We start from the raw sequence: 15,532 nt of genomic DNA, 5'->3' as shown, positions 1-15,532 counted from the left end.
GTGACGTGGCGGTCCCCCTGTGTGCGTGTTTGTTTCTTCACATTTCCCCTTTTTATAAGGACGCTGATCATATTAGGTTAGGGGCCCACCCAACTCCAGTATGATCTTAGCTAATTACATCGGCAATGACCCCATTTCCAAATAAGGTCACATTTGGAGGTATTTGGGGTTAGGACTTCTATATACAAGTTGTGGGGCCATATTCAACCCATAGATAAAACCCAGTGACTTGTGTGTTGATCAAGTGAAAGAATCTTTGAGTAAAGGATCAGAATTTTATTTTTTTAAAGGTATATTTAAATAACCAAAAATAAAAGTTTATGATCTTGTGAATACTTTCCCATCTCTAGTTTCCAAATATATTCATAGTTAATAGTTTTTGAATTGTTGCATCTCAGAAGATGCCAGTGGAGGATTCCAATTGTTCTAGCTGTCTTGATGAGAGAATTCCACTTAGTTTTCAATACAGTTAACGTATAAATAAACCAACAACAGGAAAGGAGAAGTCTATGATATCTTGAAGACAGAAAGCAGACTGAGCCAGTAGATGAGAAAAAGCTGAAACCTACACTCAGGGGAAGGAGCCAACTAAAAGCAAACTGATTTGCAGAGCAGAACTCCTGAGGGATGGGAAGCACCGGGGCCTCTGAGGATGGGTGAGGCCAAAAACAGGGACAAGGTTGAAACTAAATATGAGCATTTAGCCCTTGGATAACCCTCCCCACCCAGCAGTCCAGGAAGAGACTTGAGCTTTTCTCAGGGGCAGCAGGCCCAGCAGAAGGCAAGGGCCTGGGGAGTGAAAGTCTCCCCAACTAGGCCCCAGGCAGGGAACTGAAGGATTCCTCTCTAGAGAGATGAAGGCCACTCTTGATAAGTCCTATTGTGTACAGAAAACTTCCAACCAGCTTTTTAGCGTTCCCTTCTTAAATATCAGATTGCTTGGGATCACCAAACATGTCAGGGTTGCCTGGAATATGGACAAAATAGGGAGATGGAGAAACTTGAAGGCAATGTAGGGAATAGACACATAAAGATAAGTTTTTATTATTTATGTCTAAGAAGAGAGGATATTATATCTATGAAATAATAGTTTGACATAAAGACAATTTAGAGAACAAAAAAGAGTTCTTGGAAATTAGAAATGTAGTACCAGAATGTTAAAAATCCAATAGAAATCTCTCAGGAGGAGAGAGCAAAAAGAAACTAGAAAGGAAGAGATAAGAAAAGTAAAAGCTCAATCTAGGAGGTCCGAGATACAAGTAATGAGAATTTCAGAAAGAACTGAGTGTATCCAGGCTGAGAACTCAGAAGGTGAGTGGTGAAAAGACCACACCAAGGCGTGGTATGTTGAAATTTCAGAGTACCAGAGATTGGGAAGATCTTAGAATTTATGTCCATATCCTAGTCCACGCACAAAGGACTAGGAAACAGATTGGCTTTAGATAAGCAACAACAATGCTGGTAGCTAGAAGACCCCAAATTCTCAGGAAAAATTATTTCCTTCCTATAATTTAGTGCTCATCCAAATTATTGATAAAATGTGTACATAAACTTTTTTGAGACCTGTCATGTTGGAAATTTACCGTCCATACACTCAGGAAACTATGGGATGCTATGAGCCACTAAAACAAAGTAGTCAAGAGAAAGGAAAATGCTGAGTCAGGAAACAAAAGAAAGGCACGGAAGGAATTTCCAGGACTAGGAGGGCTGTGGCAGAGAGCATGGAGGGCCCTGGGAGGAATATCTTCTAGCAAGAAGTGAAACCAACAGATAACGTAGTGCATGTGGCTGCACTGAAGGGAGTTTTATGGATCTTTTCTGACAGTTTCGGGGAAAGTTAATGATCAATACATGAAACCAAGCAGGTGAAAGAAAAGATGCAGTTACTCTCAGGGAAAGAGATGCTTAAGAAAGGAATTGTAATCACAGAACACTTTTATGTTATAATGAAATAAAAAGTATTGATTTGACCAACAGGGCAAGTGGGTGGATGAGTGTAGGGTGTGGTGGTTTAAGAGTTAAAAATCTAGGCTGGACGCGGTGCCTGTAATCCTAGCACTCTGGGAGGCCGAGGCGGGAGGATCGTTTGAGCTCAGGAGTTCGAGACCAGCCTGAGCAAGAGCGAGACCCCGTCTCCACTAAAAATAGAAAGAAATTATATGGACACCTAAAAATATATATAGAAAAATTAGCCGGGCATGGTGGCGCATGCCTATAGTCCCAGCTACTTCGGAGGCTGAGGCAGGAGGATGGCTTGAACCCAGGAGTTTGAGGTTGCTGTGAGCTAGGCTTACACCACCGCACTCTAGCCCGGGCAAAAGAGTGAGACTCTGTCTCAAAAAAAAAAAAAAAAAAAAAGTTAAAAATCTTTTTAATAGTTGATGGATAATGTTTGGACAGAAAAGACAGAAATAAGGCATGTTATTTAGAAGTGTGGAGGTAAATAGCAGGTGTAAGGCCTGACTGAGCTGTGGAAATGGCCCCTCTGCGTTGGAGTGGGGGCTGTTCTTCTAGTTTATGTTCTAGCCTCACACTATGTGGCTTTTCAAACTGTGTACATGGAGTCACTTGGCAAGAATTTTAAAAATTGAAACTTGCCATCTTGCATAAATTTTTTTCTCATTTAGTTTGTCATTCTTTGTAGATCTGCTTGAATGAAGACTTAGTGCAGTGTTGATGACTTAGAAATCTCTATTGAGTGAATCCTGTTGATTGATATTAGTTTAGCTAAATGTCTTGAAAAACACAAGAGCACAGGCTTGAGAGTCTGCCAGTCACTTAGTTGGATATAAATGATTACCTACCTCTACTACATTCTAGGTGCTGTTGCCAGATACAGAGGTTAGAAAAACAGATGAGGTCCTTCCCTTTGAGGAACTTGTATTCTAATGGTGGAGGATGGACACTGCAAGGAGATGAGCAAGGTAGTTTCAGACTGCGTGGAAGACAGAGAACCTGGAATGGGTTGGGGAAGAAGGCCTCCCAGAGGATGCCCGTTTGAGTAGAGTCCTAAAGGGTGAGACCAAGCTTGCTCAGGGGAAAGCAGGGAAGGAGAGTCCTTCCTAGAGAGCCTGGAGGCGAGACAGATCTGGCTTATGTGCTACTTTGGGGAGGCTACTGAAGTGAGGCAGGGGTGGCACTATTGTGGGCCTTGCAGGACAGGATGGTGCCCTTGAATCTCTTGGGACAGAGGAGCAGTGCGTTCTGACTTGAGGTGGTTTGTAGTGCAGGGGGGAGACTGGATCCTGGAGGGCTCCCCCCATGGCCACCTGACAGATAGAACAAAAGTGCTGTTGGACCTTGCACCATGGGGTTGGGTGTGTGTTTGTGTATGCTCATACACAAACATTTACATCCTTTTTATTCATTCTTTTGACTTGAGAGGTAGCTTTTCCTGCTATCCTTTATGCATTTGTTTAGTAGTTAGGTGGCTTGAACCCAAGAAGGTTAATTAATGGCCGATGCAGCAAGCAGTAAACATACTGACTAGTGGCTCATACTTGTATTACTTTATTTTTTTAAATTGCTGATAATTACAATAATGCACATGGGCATGGGTCCAAGACAGGAAGAATTATTGTCTGCAAGCAGATCTGGTGTAAGCTGATAATACAGTCTGTATTTACTTTTAAATTTAAATGCCACATAAATCATAGGAAAGATGTCCTTTAACTTGCCTTGAACTTGGAGGGGGTGGAGCACTTTCATATTTTTGTTTTCACAGTTTTAATGGTCATTAGAAGTTAAAGTGATTGTTACATCAAGATTGGTATCTGAATATTGCTTGCACCTCGTACAATGTTTATCGGAATAGCTATATAGAAATTTGTTTTTAAAATGTGACTTTTCTCTGTCTCTGCCTTGTGAAAATCATTTTGGCAAATTTTCACATTTTCTAGGTATAAGCAAAGATTTGGGTTATTCACCCAGGAATTTCTTGCCTTTCAGCATAGCAGAACCCTAGAAACACAGAGCTAAGACTGTGATTTCTAATATTTGGTTTTCATGGAATAATAAAACTAAAGAAAAAAGTTTCAGATAAGGTTATTATTGGTTAATAATGCAAAAAGAATATTTTTACCAACTACCCATTTATTGCCATCATTTTATTAAAAACATTTTACTAACAAAAGATTGAAGATGATATTAGAATTCAGGACAGTCATTCTTCGGAGAGGACAGTTAGCAGTTCTGTACTCTCACACATCCATGTGCCCATGCACAGTCATACTAGACCTTTCTTGGGTTTCTCATTTCTCAGGATACCACTGACAACCTGTTGTTGACCCTGTTAGCCCCCAATGGATGTTAGGGTACCCCTACTTTAAAACACTGGTGAAAACTGCCCTGTATGTTAAAACATGAATGTTTTCAGTTGCATGGATTTGTTTTCTTATCTTTTCTTATATATATTAAAAGGAAAAGAGAGACAGTGGATTCTGTTTCAGATCTCTGACATTGGCTAGTCATGTTTGTGGTTTTAACCTCTTGAAGTCAGTTATATAGCATTTCAGCCAAAGCTGGCATGTTGGATAGCTTCTCAACTTTGGTAAAATCACTAAGTTGAGTATTTATTTTAATGAGATAGTTTGTCTGAAGAATACAATATTTTAAAAAGTATAATTTATTATAAGTACATGAAATACTCAAAACGTGCTTAAAATTACCTAATTTTTAATGGCTAACTTAGAGCATGTAGCAACAAAGTAGGAGTCACAGAGTGTCAGGTCAGCCTGAGAGGATAGTGCCAGGCTTGTGCTTGGATATTCTACAGAAAACCCTTCATCATTTGTATTATTTCTATCTGTGAATCAATAAGAATGATTTAAAATGAATATATTTCATTAATATTTAATCAGTAGTACTTCTGGGTGTTTGTTACTTGAAGTCATTTTGCCCTTTTAAGGTTTAGAAACACATCCCTATATACTCCTCCAACCCTGTACATGCTATTTAGCACACCCTTAATAAATAACTGCCTAAGTAATGCTGGCCAATGAGTTCAAAGGTTAAGCCCGTTTACACCATTTAGATCATCTTATATTATTAATACTCAAGCCTCCTAGTTTCCTGACCTCTGCAGTTAGCATGCCGTGCAAAGTATGACAAATGACTGCTTTGCTCTGCAGTCAGAGTGAAGTCTGATTCAGGAAGGAAGCTGTATTTGTTTTCAAGCCATGTTTCCCATGCATTAGGAGTTTTAGGAAAATAGAGTTCTGTCTATTGTAGTGTGAACAAAAGTCCACAGTTAGTATGGTAGATGTCTCATTTATTATAATAACCAAACTCTGTGTTAGCACCATATTTATGTTGCACAAAAGTGAAAACTAAGGTCAAGAGATTAAATAACTTCCATTAGGTTACATAGCTACTATGTAGAGGGAATGTCCATCAAGAAAACAAATTTATAGAAATAAGTAGTGTTCTTTTGGTCACAGAAGTGTCTTAGTAGTAACTGGAGATTTGTCTTGACCTCACTTCCTAGCCCGGGAAGCTGGACCAAAGCCAGGAGACAGCAACTCCCAGCAATTTTCTTTTCTTTTTTTTTTCTTTTCTTTTGAGACAGAGTCTCACTCTGTTGCCCGGCCTAGAGTGCTGTGGCGTCAGCCTAGCTCACAGCAACCTCAAACTCCTGGTCTCAAGCCATCCTTCTGCCTCAGCCTCCTGAGTAGCTGGGACTACAGGCATGTGCCACCATGCCTGGCTAACTTTTTCTATATATTTTTAGTTGTCCAGCTAATTTCTTTCTATTTTTAGTAGAGACAGAGTCTTGCTCTTGCTCAGGCTGGTCTCGAACTCCTGAGCTCAAACGATCCTCCCGCCTCGGCCTCCCAAAGTGCTGGGATTACAGGCGTGAGCCACTGCGCCCGGCCCAATTTTCTTTTAAGTGGTATAGTGGTATTAAATTGTTCATGTAAACATTTGGTGATTGAATTCCCACAAAATATGGAGCATGAATGCAACCTGCCTTATGCATGCCCATATTTAATAGGTGAAGAAGGAATGTGTACTCTTTTAAACCCATTTCATGCCATCCTGGATTTGGGAAGATTGGCTAGTGGTGTGGGGACTTGATGTGCTCTGCCCTTGTGCCCCCGTGATTTAAGCCCCAGTTCTGTGTAATTGCAGCCAGAGTCAAATCAGGAGCCAGCCTGATGATAACGATGCTAACATTCGTGTGCTTGCTCTGCAGCAGGAGTGCTTCTGTGCATTGTCTTTTTTTTTTTTTTTTTTTTTTTTTTTGAGACAGAGTCTCACTCTGTTGCCCAGGCTAGAGTGAGTGCCGTGGCGTTAGCCTAGCTCACAGCAACCTCAAACTCCTGAGCTCAAGCGATCCTCCTGTCTCAGCCTCCCGAGTAGCTGGGACTACAGGCATGCACCACCATGCCCGGCTAATTTTTTCTATGTATATATTTTTAGCTGTCCATATAATGTGCATTGTCTTAATTTAATCCCCACAACAGGCTGTGAGGAATAGCTATGTTAGTAGTCCTGTTTCATAGATAAAGAAATTAAAGCCTGATAATAATGATGGCCGCCAATGCTTGAAGAGCTTCTTGTTATGTGACAAGTGCTTTTTTTAAACTCTTTAAACCTCAGAGCAGCACTATGATGTGTAGTTAGTATTCTTGTCATCATTTTATAGATGAGGAAACTGAGGCCCAGGGAGGTTAAATGACCTGCCAAAGGTGGAACTCAGTCATGGTTTGTCTCTGTCTCAAAGCCATGCTCTTCGTCTTCCTCTGAAGTTAGTAGAGCAAAGAGAAGACTAATGATTGGCCAAGGTCAGTCTCTGGTGTCTCCTATCCCTGGAAATAGATTTCTTAGACTCCCTATTTTATAATGGGCAATTGGAAAGAAATACAGGAACTGATGAAGAACCTGTCCACTTGAGAATTTTATGTCTGTAAACACTGTTCGGCATCTTTTTTTTTTACATAAAAATTATTTTATATATTTGTGTATTTGCAGTAACTTCCTTTATAAAAGACTCTTAGCTCTCATCTCAGAGACACATACTGAAAGATAGACATCTATTAAATTATGGTGCTTGGATCCTTACCAGTGTAATCCAGATGGACAGTTTACCATGTTCCTATAGAAAGCCTTGGAGACAGCCTAAACCATTTTCAATTTTGGAATGGCACCTGATTTATACTTTAAGATTTGAAGCTCTAATGAGAGTATAGATTACTGCCTATGAACCTAATACCTAACATCTGGTATATGTCAATATAAGAATAATGGCTTTTTACACTTGGAGTTTTTCCTCTGCACCTAAATCACCAGTTTTTAATTAGAATTAAGTTCAGATGTAAATAGAAAGCCAAGAATTTTCCATTGGTGTAATGCAAACTGTCACTTTTAAGAACAGGTTTTCTCAATTTGCTGCTAAAACTGGAAAATGCTTAACAAGAATCCTGTTATTTTATTAACTAGTGGTTTGAAATGTTTGAAGTGTGAATATTTTTAAAATTCAAAGCTTCACTTCTCTGCTGCCGGAAAAAAGATACTCTAAAGGTTCCAACCTACAGTTACTCTTTTGACAGTAACACACATAGAATTTCTTACAGGCTCTGGGTCAGAATTGTAATAGTCTTCACATTGCAGAGAAATAAAATTGAAAATGTGTACACATGGGGCTTTACTACATTAGGATATGTGCTTATGTGTTTGGAATAAATAATACATTTTTCAGGCACTGAGCCTACTCTGATTATACTTACTAATTGCCCTACCTAAAAGTGTACTCTCATTTTGACTCTTAAGATTGAACCTATGTACTCCAGATTGAAATCCAGGCACGTAATGAACAGGATTTAAAACAAAAACTTTAGTTTGAACTAAAGTTTAGTTCAATTTTTAGACTTAAAAAAAAAGTTGCAAAAATACCAGAGAGAATTAGTTCCCCTATTCCCTCACTCTGCTTCCCTTAATGTTAACATCTTAAACACAAACCATAATGCAATTATCAAAACCAAATTTGCACTGGCACAATACTATTAACTGATTTACAGACCTTACTCAAATAATAGCTCCGTTTTTCCCACAAAAGAACTTTTCCTGTTCCAGGATCCTGTTCAGGCTCCCACGCTGCATTTACTTGTCATTTCTGCTCAGTCTTTTCTGATCTGTAGCAGTCTCTCCGTCTTAAATGTCTTACTGCTGGTGAGGTTAACATTGGTGCTTGATGGGAGTCTCCACTCTGAAGAAATTGTCTTCCCTTTTGTAGCTAATAAATATCTTGGGGACGATACCTTGAAAGTATGCTAAGAACAGGATTTTCTTCACATTGTTCAGTTAAGTAAATCTTTGGTGAATGTTCGTGGGCACAGATGTAAGTCGTTTTATTTATAATTTATGAATCATGAAGTGCCATTCAGCCCTAGAGCAAACAGGAATGAAAACAGTGTATAGGTTTACAGTTAATAGATTGTTCTTTTACAGACTTTTTTTTCTTTAAAAACGGTCTTTGAGTAAGAGTGTTGTACCTCTCTGCTATCACTAGTGTGCAGTGGTAACAGGCTGGGCCTGCTTCATTTTGTGTTTATTAGAACTAGAACTGTGTTAACTTGCCTTTGCAGGGTGAAATGTGAACACTTGAGTGTCCATAAGGCAGCGCCTTCCCATTCAGTGAAACATGATTTCCTCAGTAGTATTTTCAAACCCTGCATTTTGGAAGATGTTCCCTCTATGTCAGGTACTTTCACAAGCCCTGGAGCCAGATTTGATCCTGAGGCAGGACCTTCAGTGAGGAAAGAGATACCTGGGTGCACACATTTGTGTTGGCGGGGGAGGGCAGCCCTTGGTCCTGAGCAGCTCTGCGAAGGGAGGTGGGCTCAGGTGGGCCTGGTAGTTACATTTCTAGAGGTGATGATTAAAGGCCCCGATTTAAAGTAGGTTCAGATTTAGATTTACATATTTATTGCTTTAAGTGGTTTCAGGTTTTCAACCAAGTTGCTAGAAGCACTTTTTACCAAGTTGAACTTCTGTCCTTGGATAGATAAACTCTTCCCTGAGCCAAATTAATAAAATGGAACTTCTTTTTAAGAATGAATTATTAAGTAAAATGGAAGCACTGGGTTAGGAAAGCAACTGATGCAATTTGTTTTCAAAGCCTTAAAAATGCTGCAGTGTGCATAGATCACAAGGACCAGCTTAAGTGCCAATGCACGGGGCATTAATTTCTTTCGTAGAGGATTCCAGGTTCACAGGATGTCAGAAGTGCTGACTTGGCAGTGAAATCCCATTTGTAACATGTTAGATTAGGAAACAGATTGATTTATGTGTTGATGTAATGGAACAAGGCACGGAGTGTGCTTAAGGAAATGGAGGGCACATTAAATAAGAGCATTTTCAGAGAAGTACAAACATTACAGAAAAAATTATCCTATTCTAGGTAAGGCTGGGGCATGTTTGATTAGTTGATTCCTAGACATGGTCCACAGAGGCTTTTTATATTTCAGATGATACCTTCTTGAGAGTCTCTCATGACCACAAGGATTAATCTTTCTGAACTCAAAAGTGATTCACTGCAGCATATTAGCTGTCTGGATTGATTCCAGTTACTGTACTTTTTCTTGGTGGTAGCTGGTGTGAGGATCTGTTGCTGCTTAGCTGCCTCTTCCTGTTGCTTTAACCTCTAGTATTTTAGATTCTCTTTGGGGAAGGTAGTGCTGACCATCTGAGCTCAGAGATCAAATGCACTTACCACTGATGTGTTGACCCCAGTGGTTGACCCATAAACTGAACATTTATACAGTTGGAACTCTTGTGGTTTTTTAGCCAACAGCAATAACGAGTAACATGTGGAGCATAATCTTTGGTGCTGGTAAGTGGCTGCCTGCACTAAGACTGCCCAATCCTCGGCTGTGGCTTGGGTGAGATCACCATAACTAATTGACATTGTTTCTCACCTGTATTCATTTTTGGAATTCAAGGTGTAAATGGTTCCTTCACCCACCTCGAGCTTCTGAAAGATTAGATACCATACCTGAAATCCTATTTGTTTAGTATCTACCTTTAATATTAAAATATACAAGACCATAGATTTTAGGAAACATTCTTCAGAACCTGTCGGATTTAACTGCGGTGGTACTTCATTTATAATAGGTTAGGAAACACGTTCCCTTTGAACTGTCAGTTTGGCTTTCTAATGTATTAAGTTGGTGCAAAAGTAGTTGCAGTTTTAGCATTATTGAAATTTGCCATTTGATATTGGAATACATTCTTAAATAGATGTTACGTTATACATCTTTTGAATGTGCATTTCTTGCTTTATGTTTTTTTTGCTATTGACTTATTACTTGCTGTTTATTTTACATTTATTTTAGACCATGGAAAGAAATGATGTTAGACAAAAAGCAAATTCCAGCTATTTTCTTATTTGAGTTCAAAAACGGGTTGTAAAGCAGTGGAAACAGTTCACAACATCAACCACGCATTTGGCCCAGGAACTGCTAACAAATGTGTAGTGCAGTGGTGGTTTAAGAAGTTTTGCGAAGGAGACGAGAGCCTTGAAGACGAGGAGCGCAGTGGGCAGCCATCAGAAGTTGACAACCACCACGTGAGAGCAATCGTCGAAGCTGATCCTCTTACAACTACATGAGAAGTTGCTGAAGAACCGAACGTCGACCATTCTGCAGTTGTTTGGCATTTGAAGCAAATTGGAAAAGTGAAAAAGCTCGATAAGTGGGTGCCTCATGAGCTGAGCGAAAATCAAAAACATTGTCATTTTGAAGTGTTGTCTTACTATACGCAGCAATGAACCATTTCTTGATCAGATTGTGACCTGCGATGGAAAGTGGATTTTATATGACAACCAATGATGACCAGCTCAGTGGTTGGACCGAGAAGAAGCTCCAAAGCACTTCCCAAAACCAAACTTGCACCAAAAAAGGGTCATGGTCACTGTTTGGTGGTCTGCTGACAGTCTGATCCACTACAGCTTTCTGAGCCCCAGCAAAACCATTACATCTGAGAAGTATGCTCAGCAAACTGATGAAATGCACCGAAAACTGCAACGCCTGCAGCCAGCATTGGTCAACAGAAAGGAGCCAGTTCTTCTCCATGACGCCCGACCACATGTCGCACAACCAGTGCTTCAAAAGTTGAACGAATTGGTCTACGAAGTTTTGCTTCATCCACCACATGCGCCTGACCTTGCTAACCAACTACCACTTCTTCAAGCATCTCGACAACTTTTTGCAGTGAAAATGCTTCCACAACCAGCAGGATGCAGAAAATGCTTTCCAAGAGTTCGTCGAATCCCAAAGCACAGATTTTTATGATATAGGAATAAACAAACTTATTTCTCATTGGCAAAATGTTGATTGTAATGGTTCCTATTTTGATTAATAAAGATGTATTTCAGCCTAGTTATAATGATTTAAAATTCACAATCCAAAACTGCAGCTACTGTTGCACCAGCCTACCACATATTTATCATATCTTCTTGGATTGTCTTCATTTATTTCTATCCAGGCTTTTGAAGTAGGAAGCAGAGCATTTGGGGAGAGTGCTGGTTTCAGTACACAAAAGTGTCATGGGGGCTTCTTTGCCTTTATCTCTATATACACCGGTTTTTTTCCTCACATAATCCAAGTTTGTAGCCATCTATAATCCTAAGATATGGATCGAAAAGAAGCATGACCAAAAGAGGCAACGTTTTAGTACACATCTTGAACTTAGTGTGAAAATAATCACATTTGTCTTGTACATCTTTTATACCTTTTAATGATTTGTTTGAATGAAGCACCATTAGAGTATTACCTATGAATAAGTATATGTTTGTTTCTACTAATACCTTTAAATGTTTTTTCCTTCTTTGGAGGAAGCTAGAATTCACATCCGTCTGTAGCTTCGTATGCAGTTATACTGAAGGTATAGGGCTTTCTACTTTAATGAATAATTATTTGTCACAGCAGGACTACAATCAGTTCTACTTAATAAAGGTGCTAATTGTTTGTTGGATTTAATTGAGGTGTTTTCCAACCCTGATAGATATTGGCAACATTTTAATTCCAAATTAGCTTTCTCTAGCTATCCAACAGGTGTTGGTGCATTGTTCTCTTATATTAGTAGAAAGCAGGCTAATTTTAATAAGCTCCTAAGCAAAATGTATGTTGGATGGTAAACTTATCTTGGAAAAAGATCATTATATATTTCAAAATCAAATTGAAGTTCCTAATTGGAAGGATTACTCATGTCTATGTAGTTCATCGGCACAAGTAAATGAAAGTTTCCTAGAAAAACATATATTTTCCGTATATTTAAAAAGGCAAAGCTGCCCCTTCTTGTTAACAGGAAAACCGTTTTATGTTTATGCTCTTTTTTAAAAAGAATACCATAACGGACCATATAATCTAAACCTCCCACACAAGTTTTACATGTTAAAAAACTTTTTAATTTTTATTTTGAGAGAAGTTTTGCATTATGGGACACTACAAAACTGCATTATGGTCGTTACCATTACTAATGGCACGTTACTAGCTGCAGAGATGCTTTGCTTTTCTAGTGCATGATACTTGGCAGGAGCCTTACTGTCATAATTCCTAAATGTTATTTCTCACTTAAAATTTCTGAGCTGTTAATGATTCTCTTCACAAAAAGGATGATACTGACCAAAGAAAGACTTCGTAGAATATTTTATGATTTTTACCCAATGTGAGATGAAATTGTTCATGAAATCCCTGTTAGTGTTTCATTTCCATAAAGGATGCCATCACATACTGAGTAATGCAAGCCTCTTTCCTCATCCCTCATATCTAATCTTTGCCCATTTTCCTCTTTCTAATCTCTTGAACCTCCCTCTCCACCACACCACCTTAGCCCAACTACCATTATCCCTCTCTTGGACTGCAACTCCAGCTTCCTGAACTGTTTCCCTGAATGTACTCTTCTTGTTAATCCTTTAAGTTGGTTCTTTACCTTCCAACCAGAGAAAGCATCAGAGCTGCATTTTGAAAATAACAACTTTGTGCTTAAAACTTCTCAACACTCCCAATGATAAGGACCGAAATCCTTTCTTTGTATATAAAAGTCTTGTCCCTGCATGCCTGTCCACCATCTCTCTACCGCACTATCTCAACAGTCTGTCCACATGGGAGCTTAAAGGGCTGCTCAAATTTCACTCTCTTCAGGAAGCTTCCCTGATGACTTACAAGCCTAGTCAGATTCCTTTTTTATGTGCTTTCTCAGCGTTGTGTTCTTTTCCTTCTTAGAACATCTGGGAATGTGATCATACCTTTGTGTGTGTGTGTGTGTGTGTGTGTGTGTGTGTGTTTTGACTCCTGCATTAGAGCCTAGGAAAGTGGGCCATGACTTTTTGCTCTTGTATCCTAAGCATTTAGCACATTGCTTTGCAAAATAGTATTTGCTCAATAAAATTTTCTTGTGTGAGTAAATTAAAATTATTGGAACTGTAGTCATTCTCTACATTCATGATTTGGTATACGAAGGAAGGGAAAGTAGATTTTCTTGCACTAGAGCAGACTGCAGTCGGGTTATAGATCGTCAAGTTAGAAGTATCCCAGATGAGGAGTGTGGGGTTAGATTTCCTCTTGACCTTTCATTTTGGTCATATATGTCCAAAGATCTTTTTTTTCCTGGTCCAACTCCTGGAAATAGGATTTGTTTATCAAGATAAAAATAGTAAATAAAGATTTTTAAAAGATCAGTTTTGTCACAGCACCACTGAATGAATGACTGTGCCTTTGTGCCAGCCTTTGTCAAGTAAACCTGGAATTTTTTCCCCATTTGGTGTAGGCTCTTGCAGCCAATGCTGGAACAGGATTTGCTGTTGCTGAGCCTCAAATTGCAATGTTTTGTGGGAAGTTAAATATGCATGTGAACATCCAGACTGGGAAATGGGAACCTGACCCAACAGGCACCAAGAGCTGCTTTGGAACAAAAGAAGAAGTTCTTCAGTACTGTCAGGAGGTAAGAGTGTTGCCAGAAAAGTTAAAACCACTTTTTTTCTGGGTGAGGGTTGAACCTGTTTACCTTAGAAATAGATACTCTATCATTCTTCTATTTTGACCTAAGACCAAAATGCTAATGGCTGGAGCCCCAGGCCTTTTGTTTCCAAATGTGTGGTGTGATTGAGACCTCCCAAAGGCTTTGCCTGTGTGCACTGTGAGCTCTCAGTTCTCTAAGGAAGGAATACTGCAGAAGCTTGGCAAGTACCATGGAAGCACAGCCTGATTCTCTTGTGTTCCCGCTGGCCTTGGGGAGATGAAATGCAAAACAAGTCATGTGTGTGCTTGTATTTTCTACTTACTGATAGATAGCCACCAGTATTGTAAATGATCATCTTAGGTCTGATTCAACTTTTGGGCCAAAAAGAAAAGAATATGATATAACTTCTTACCAAGACTAATATATAGGACCAGGGGTCAAGTATTGTTCTAATAATTTCATTAACAGACATTTCTGTAGACTTGCCTGTTGAGTGTTCATAAACTCAGAGATTTACACATACCCTACAAGCAAACTTGACACCTAATGGATTTGTTTTCGGCTAAAATCTTGCTGCTTTTGCTTGTCCTTACATGCAAATTCGTTTTTAAAGGTGTTCAGAAATCTAACCTGTCAAAAGAAAACTAATAGTTACATTATCTTTTTACTTGATGACTTCAGTTGAAACCAGGGGTAGCAGAGTGGAACTTCAGATTTATATAGGATAAGGGTGGAGGCTGAGTAAACTTAGACACTTACCCTTACTTGCAAGTGAATAACCATCTGCAGATCAGTTTATGTGTGTGTGTGTTTTTGCTTCTTTAACAGATGTATCCAGAGCTACAGATCACAAATGTGATGGAAGCAAATCAACCAGTCAGTATTGACAACTGGTGCCGTAGGGACAAAAAGCAGTGCAAGAGTCACATTGTTATACCTTTCAAGTGTCTTGGTAAGTGTTCTTGGTTACTTTTTAGGAAGTTCTCCCCTTCCCGTTTTTAAATTTAATTTTCTCTTGGCTCAGTGAAATAGGTACATGTGTCAGAAGCTGAGAGCTGCAGGAATTTGTTGAGAGAATTCTCTTTTGGGTATATACTGCTTCCTGGTGTCGATAGCTGACCTCTTTTCAATGATTACTAACTCCTCCATTGCGACAATCCTTCTGTCTTTTGAGGATGAGCCTTTTCCATGGTACCAATTAAGGGTGTTGCCCACAGAGCAATCCAGCTTTACCCTCAAATTAACAGTTTGAAATTAATATTGTACAGGAGTGGTACTGAAGAAAGCAGCCCAAGGAAAAGAGTCTTTTGTTTCCCCTATTTCATTTTATACACATTTGCACTGTCAGACCAAACCTCTGGTAGTTTTCAGAAGGAAAAGTGACTCACAGCAGCCTGTGGACAGTCCAGAGGGCCAGGTCCTACAGAACCTGCCCTTCTGAAGGGCGTGGGCCTGGGAAGAGTATTTATGATTCTGTGTTGCTAGGGTTGACTTTCAGAGCCAACCTGAGTCAAACTGTAACAGTTTATTAGCCAGAAACAGTTGTTGCTTCAAATGCTTAGTGAATGTATTT

At 39.3% G+C, this 15,532-nt stretch overlaps 1 protein-coding gene across 24 annotated transcripts in view; it reads left to right on the top strand.

Annotated features, from left to right (window-relative positions):
* APLP2 (amyloid beta precursor like protein 2) overlaps positions 1–15,532 on the top strand; it is a 71,575-nt gene that overhangs the window by 21,492 nt on the left and 34,551 nt on the right. For 17 of the 24 annotated variants that reach the window (XM_069470734.1, XM_069470746.1, XM_069470728.1 and 14 more), the window contains exons 2-3: positions 13,768–13,941; positions 14,788–14,911. The exons of 3 other annotated variants lie outside the window; for them this stretch is intronic. In XM_069470734.1, the coding sequence (XP_069326835.1) occupies positions 13,768–13,941; positions 14,788–14,911 (298 nt within the window). The remainder of the gene's footprint in view (positions 1–13,767; positions 13,942–14,787; positions 14,912–15,532) is intronic. 4 more of the 24 variants (XM_069470739.1, XM_069470732.1, XM_069470741.1 and 1 more) reach the window with 1 other exon arrangement.

The sequence above is a fragment of the Eulemur rufifrons genome, chromosome 6 (genome assembly GCF_041146395.1).
Source record: "Eulemur rufifrons isolate Redbay chromosome 6, OSU_ERuf_1, whole genome shotgun sequence".
In the NCBI taxonomy this organism is placed as follows: domain Eukaryota; kingdom Metazoa; phylum Chordata; class Mammalia; order Primates; family Lemuridae; genus Eulemur; species Eulemur rufifrons.
Note: the sequence above shows the minus strand (reverse complement) of the source record. Positions and strands in the feature narration are given on the sequence as shown.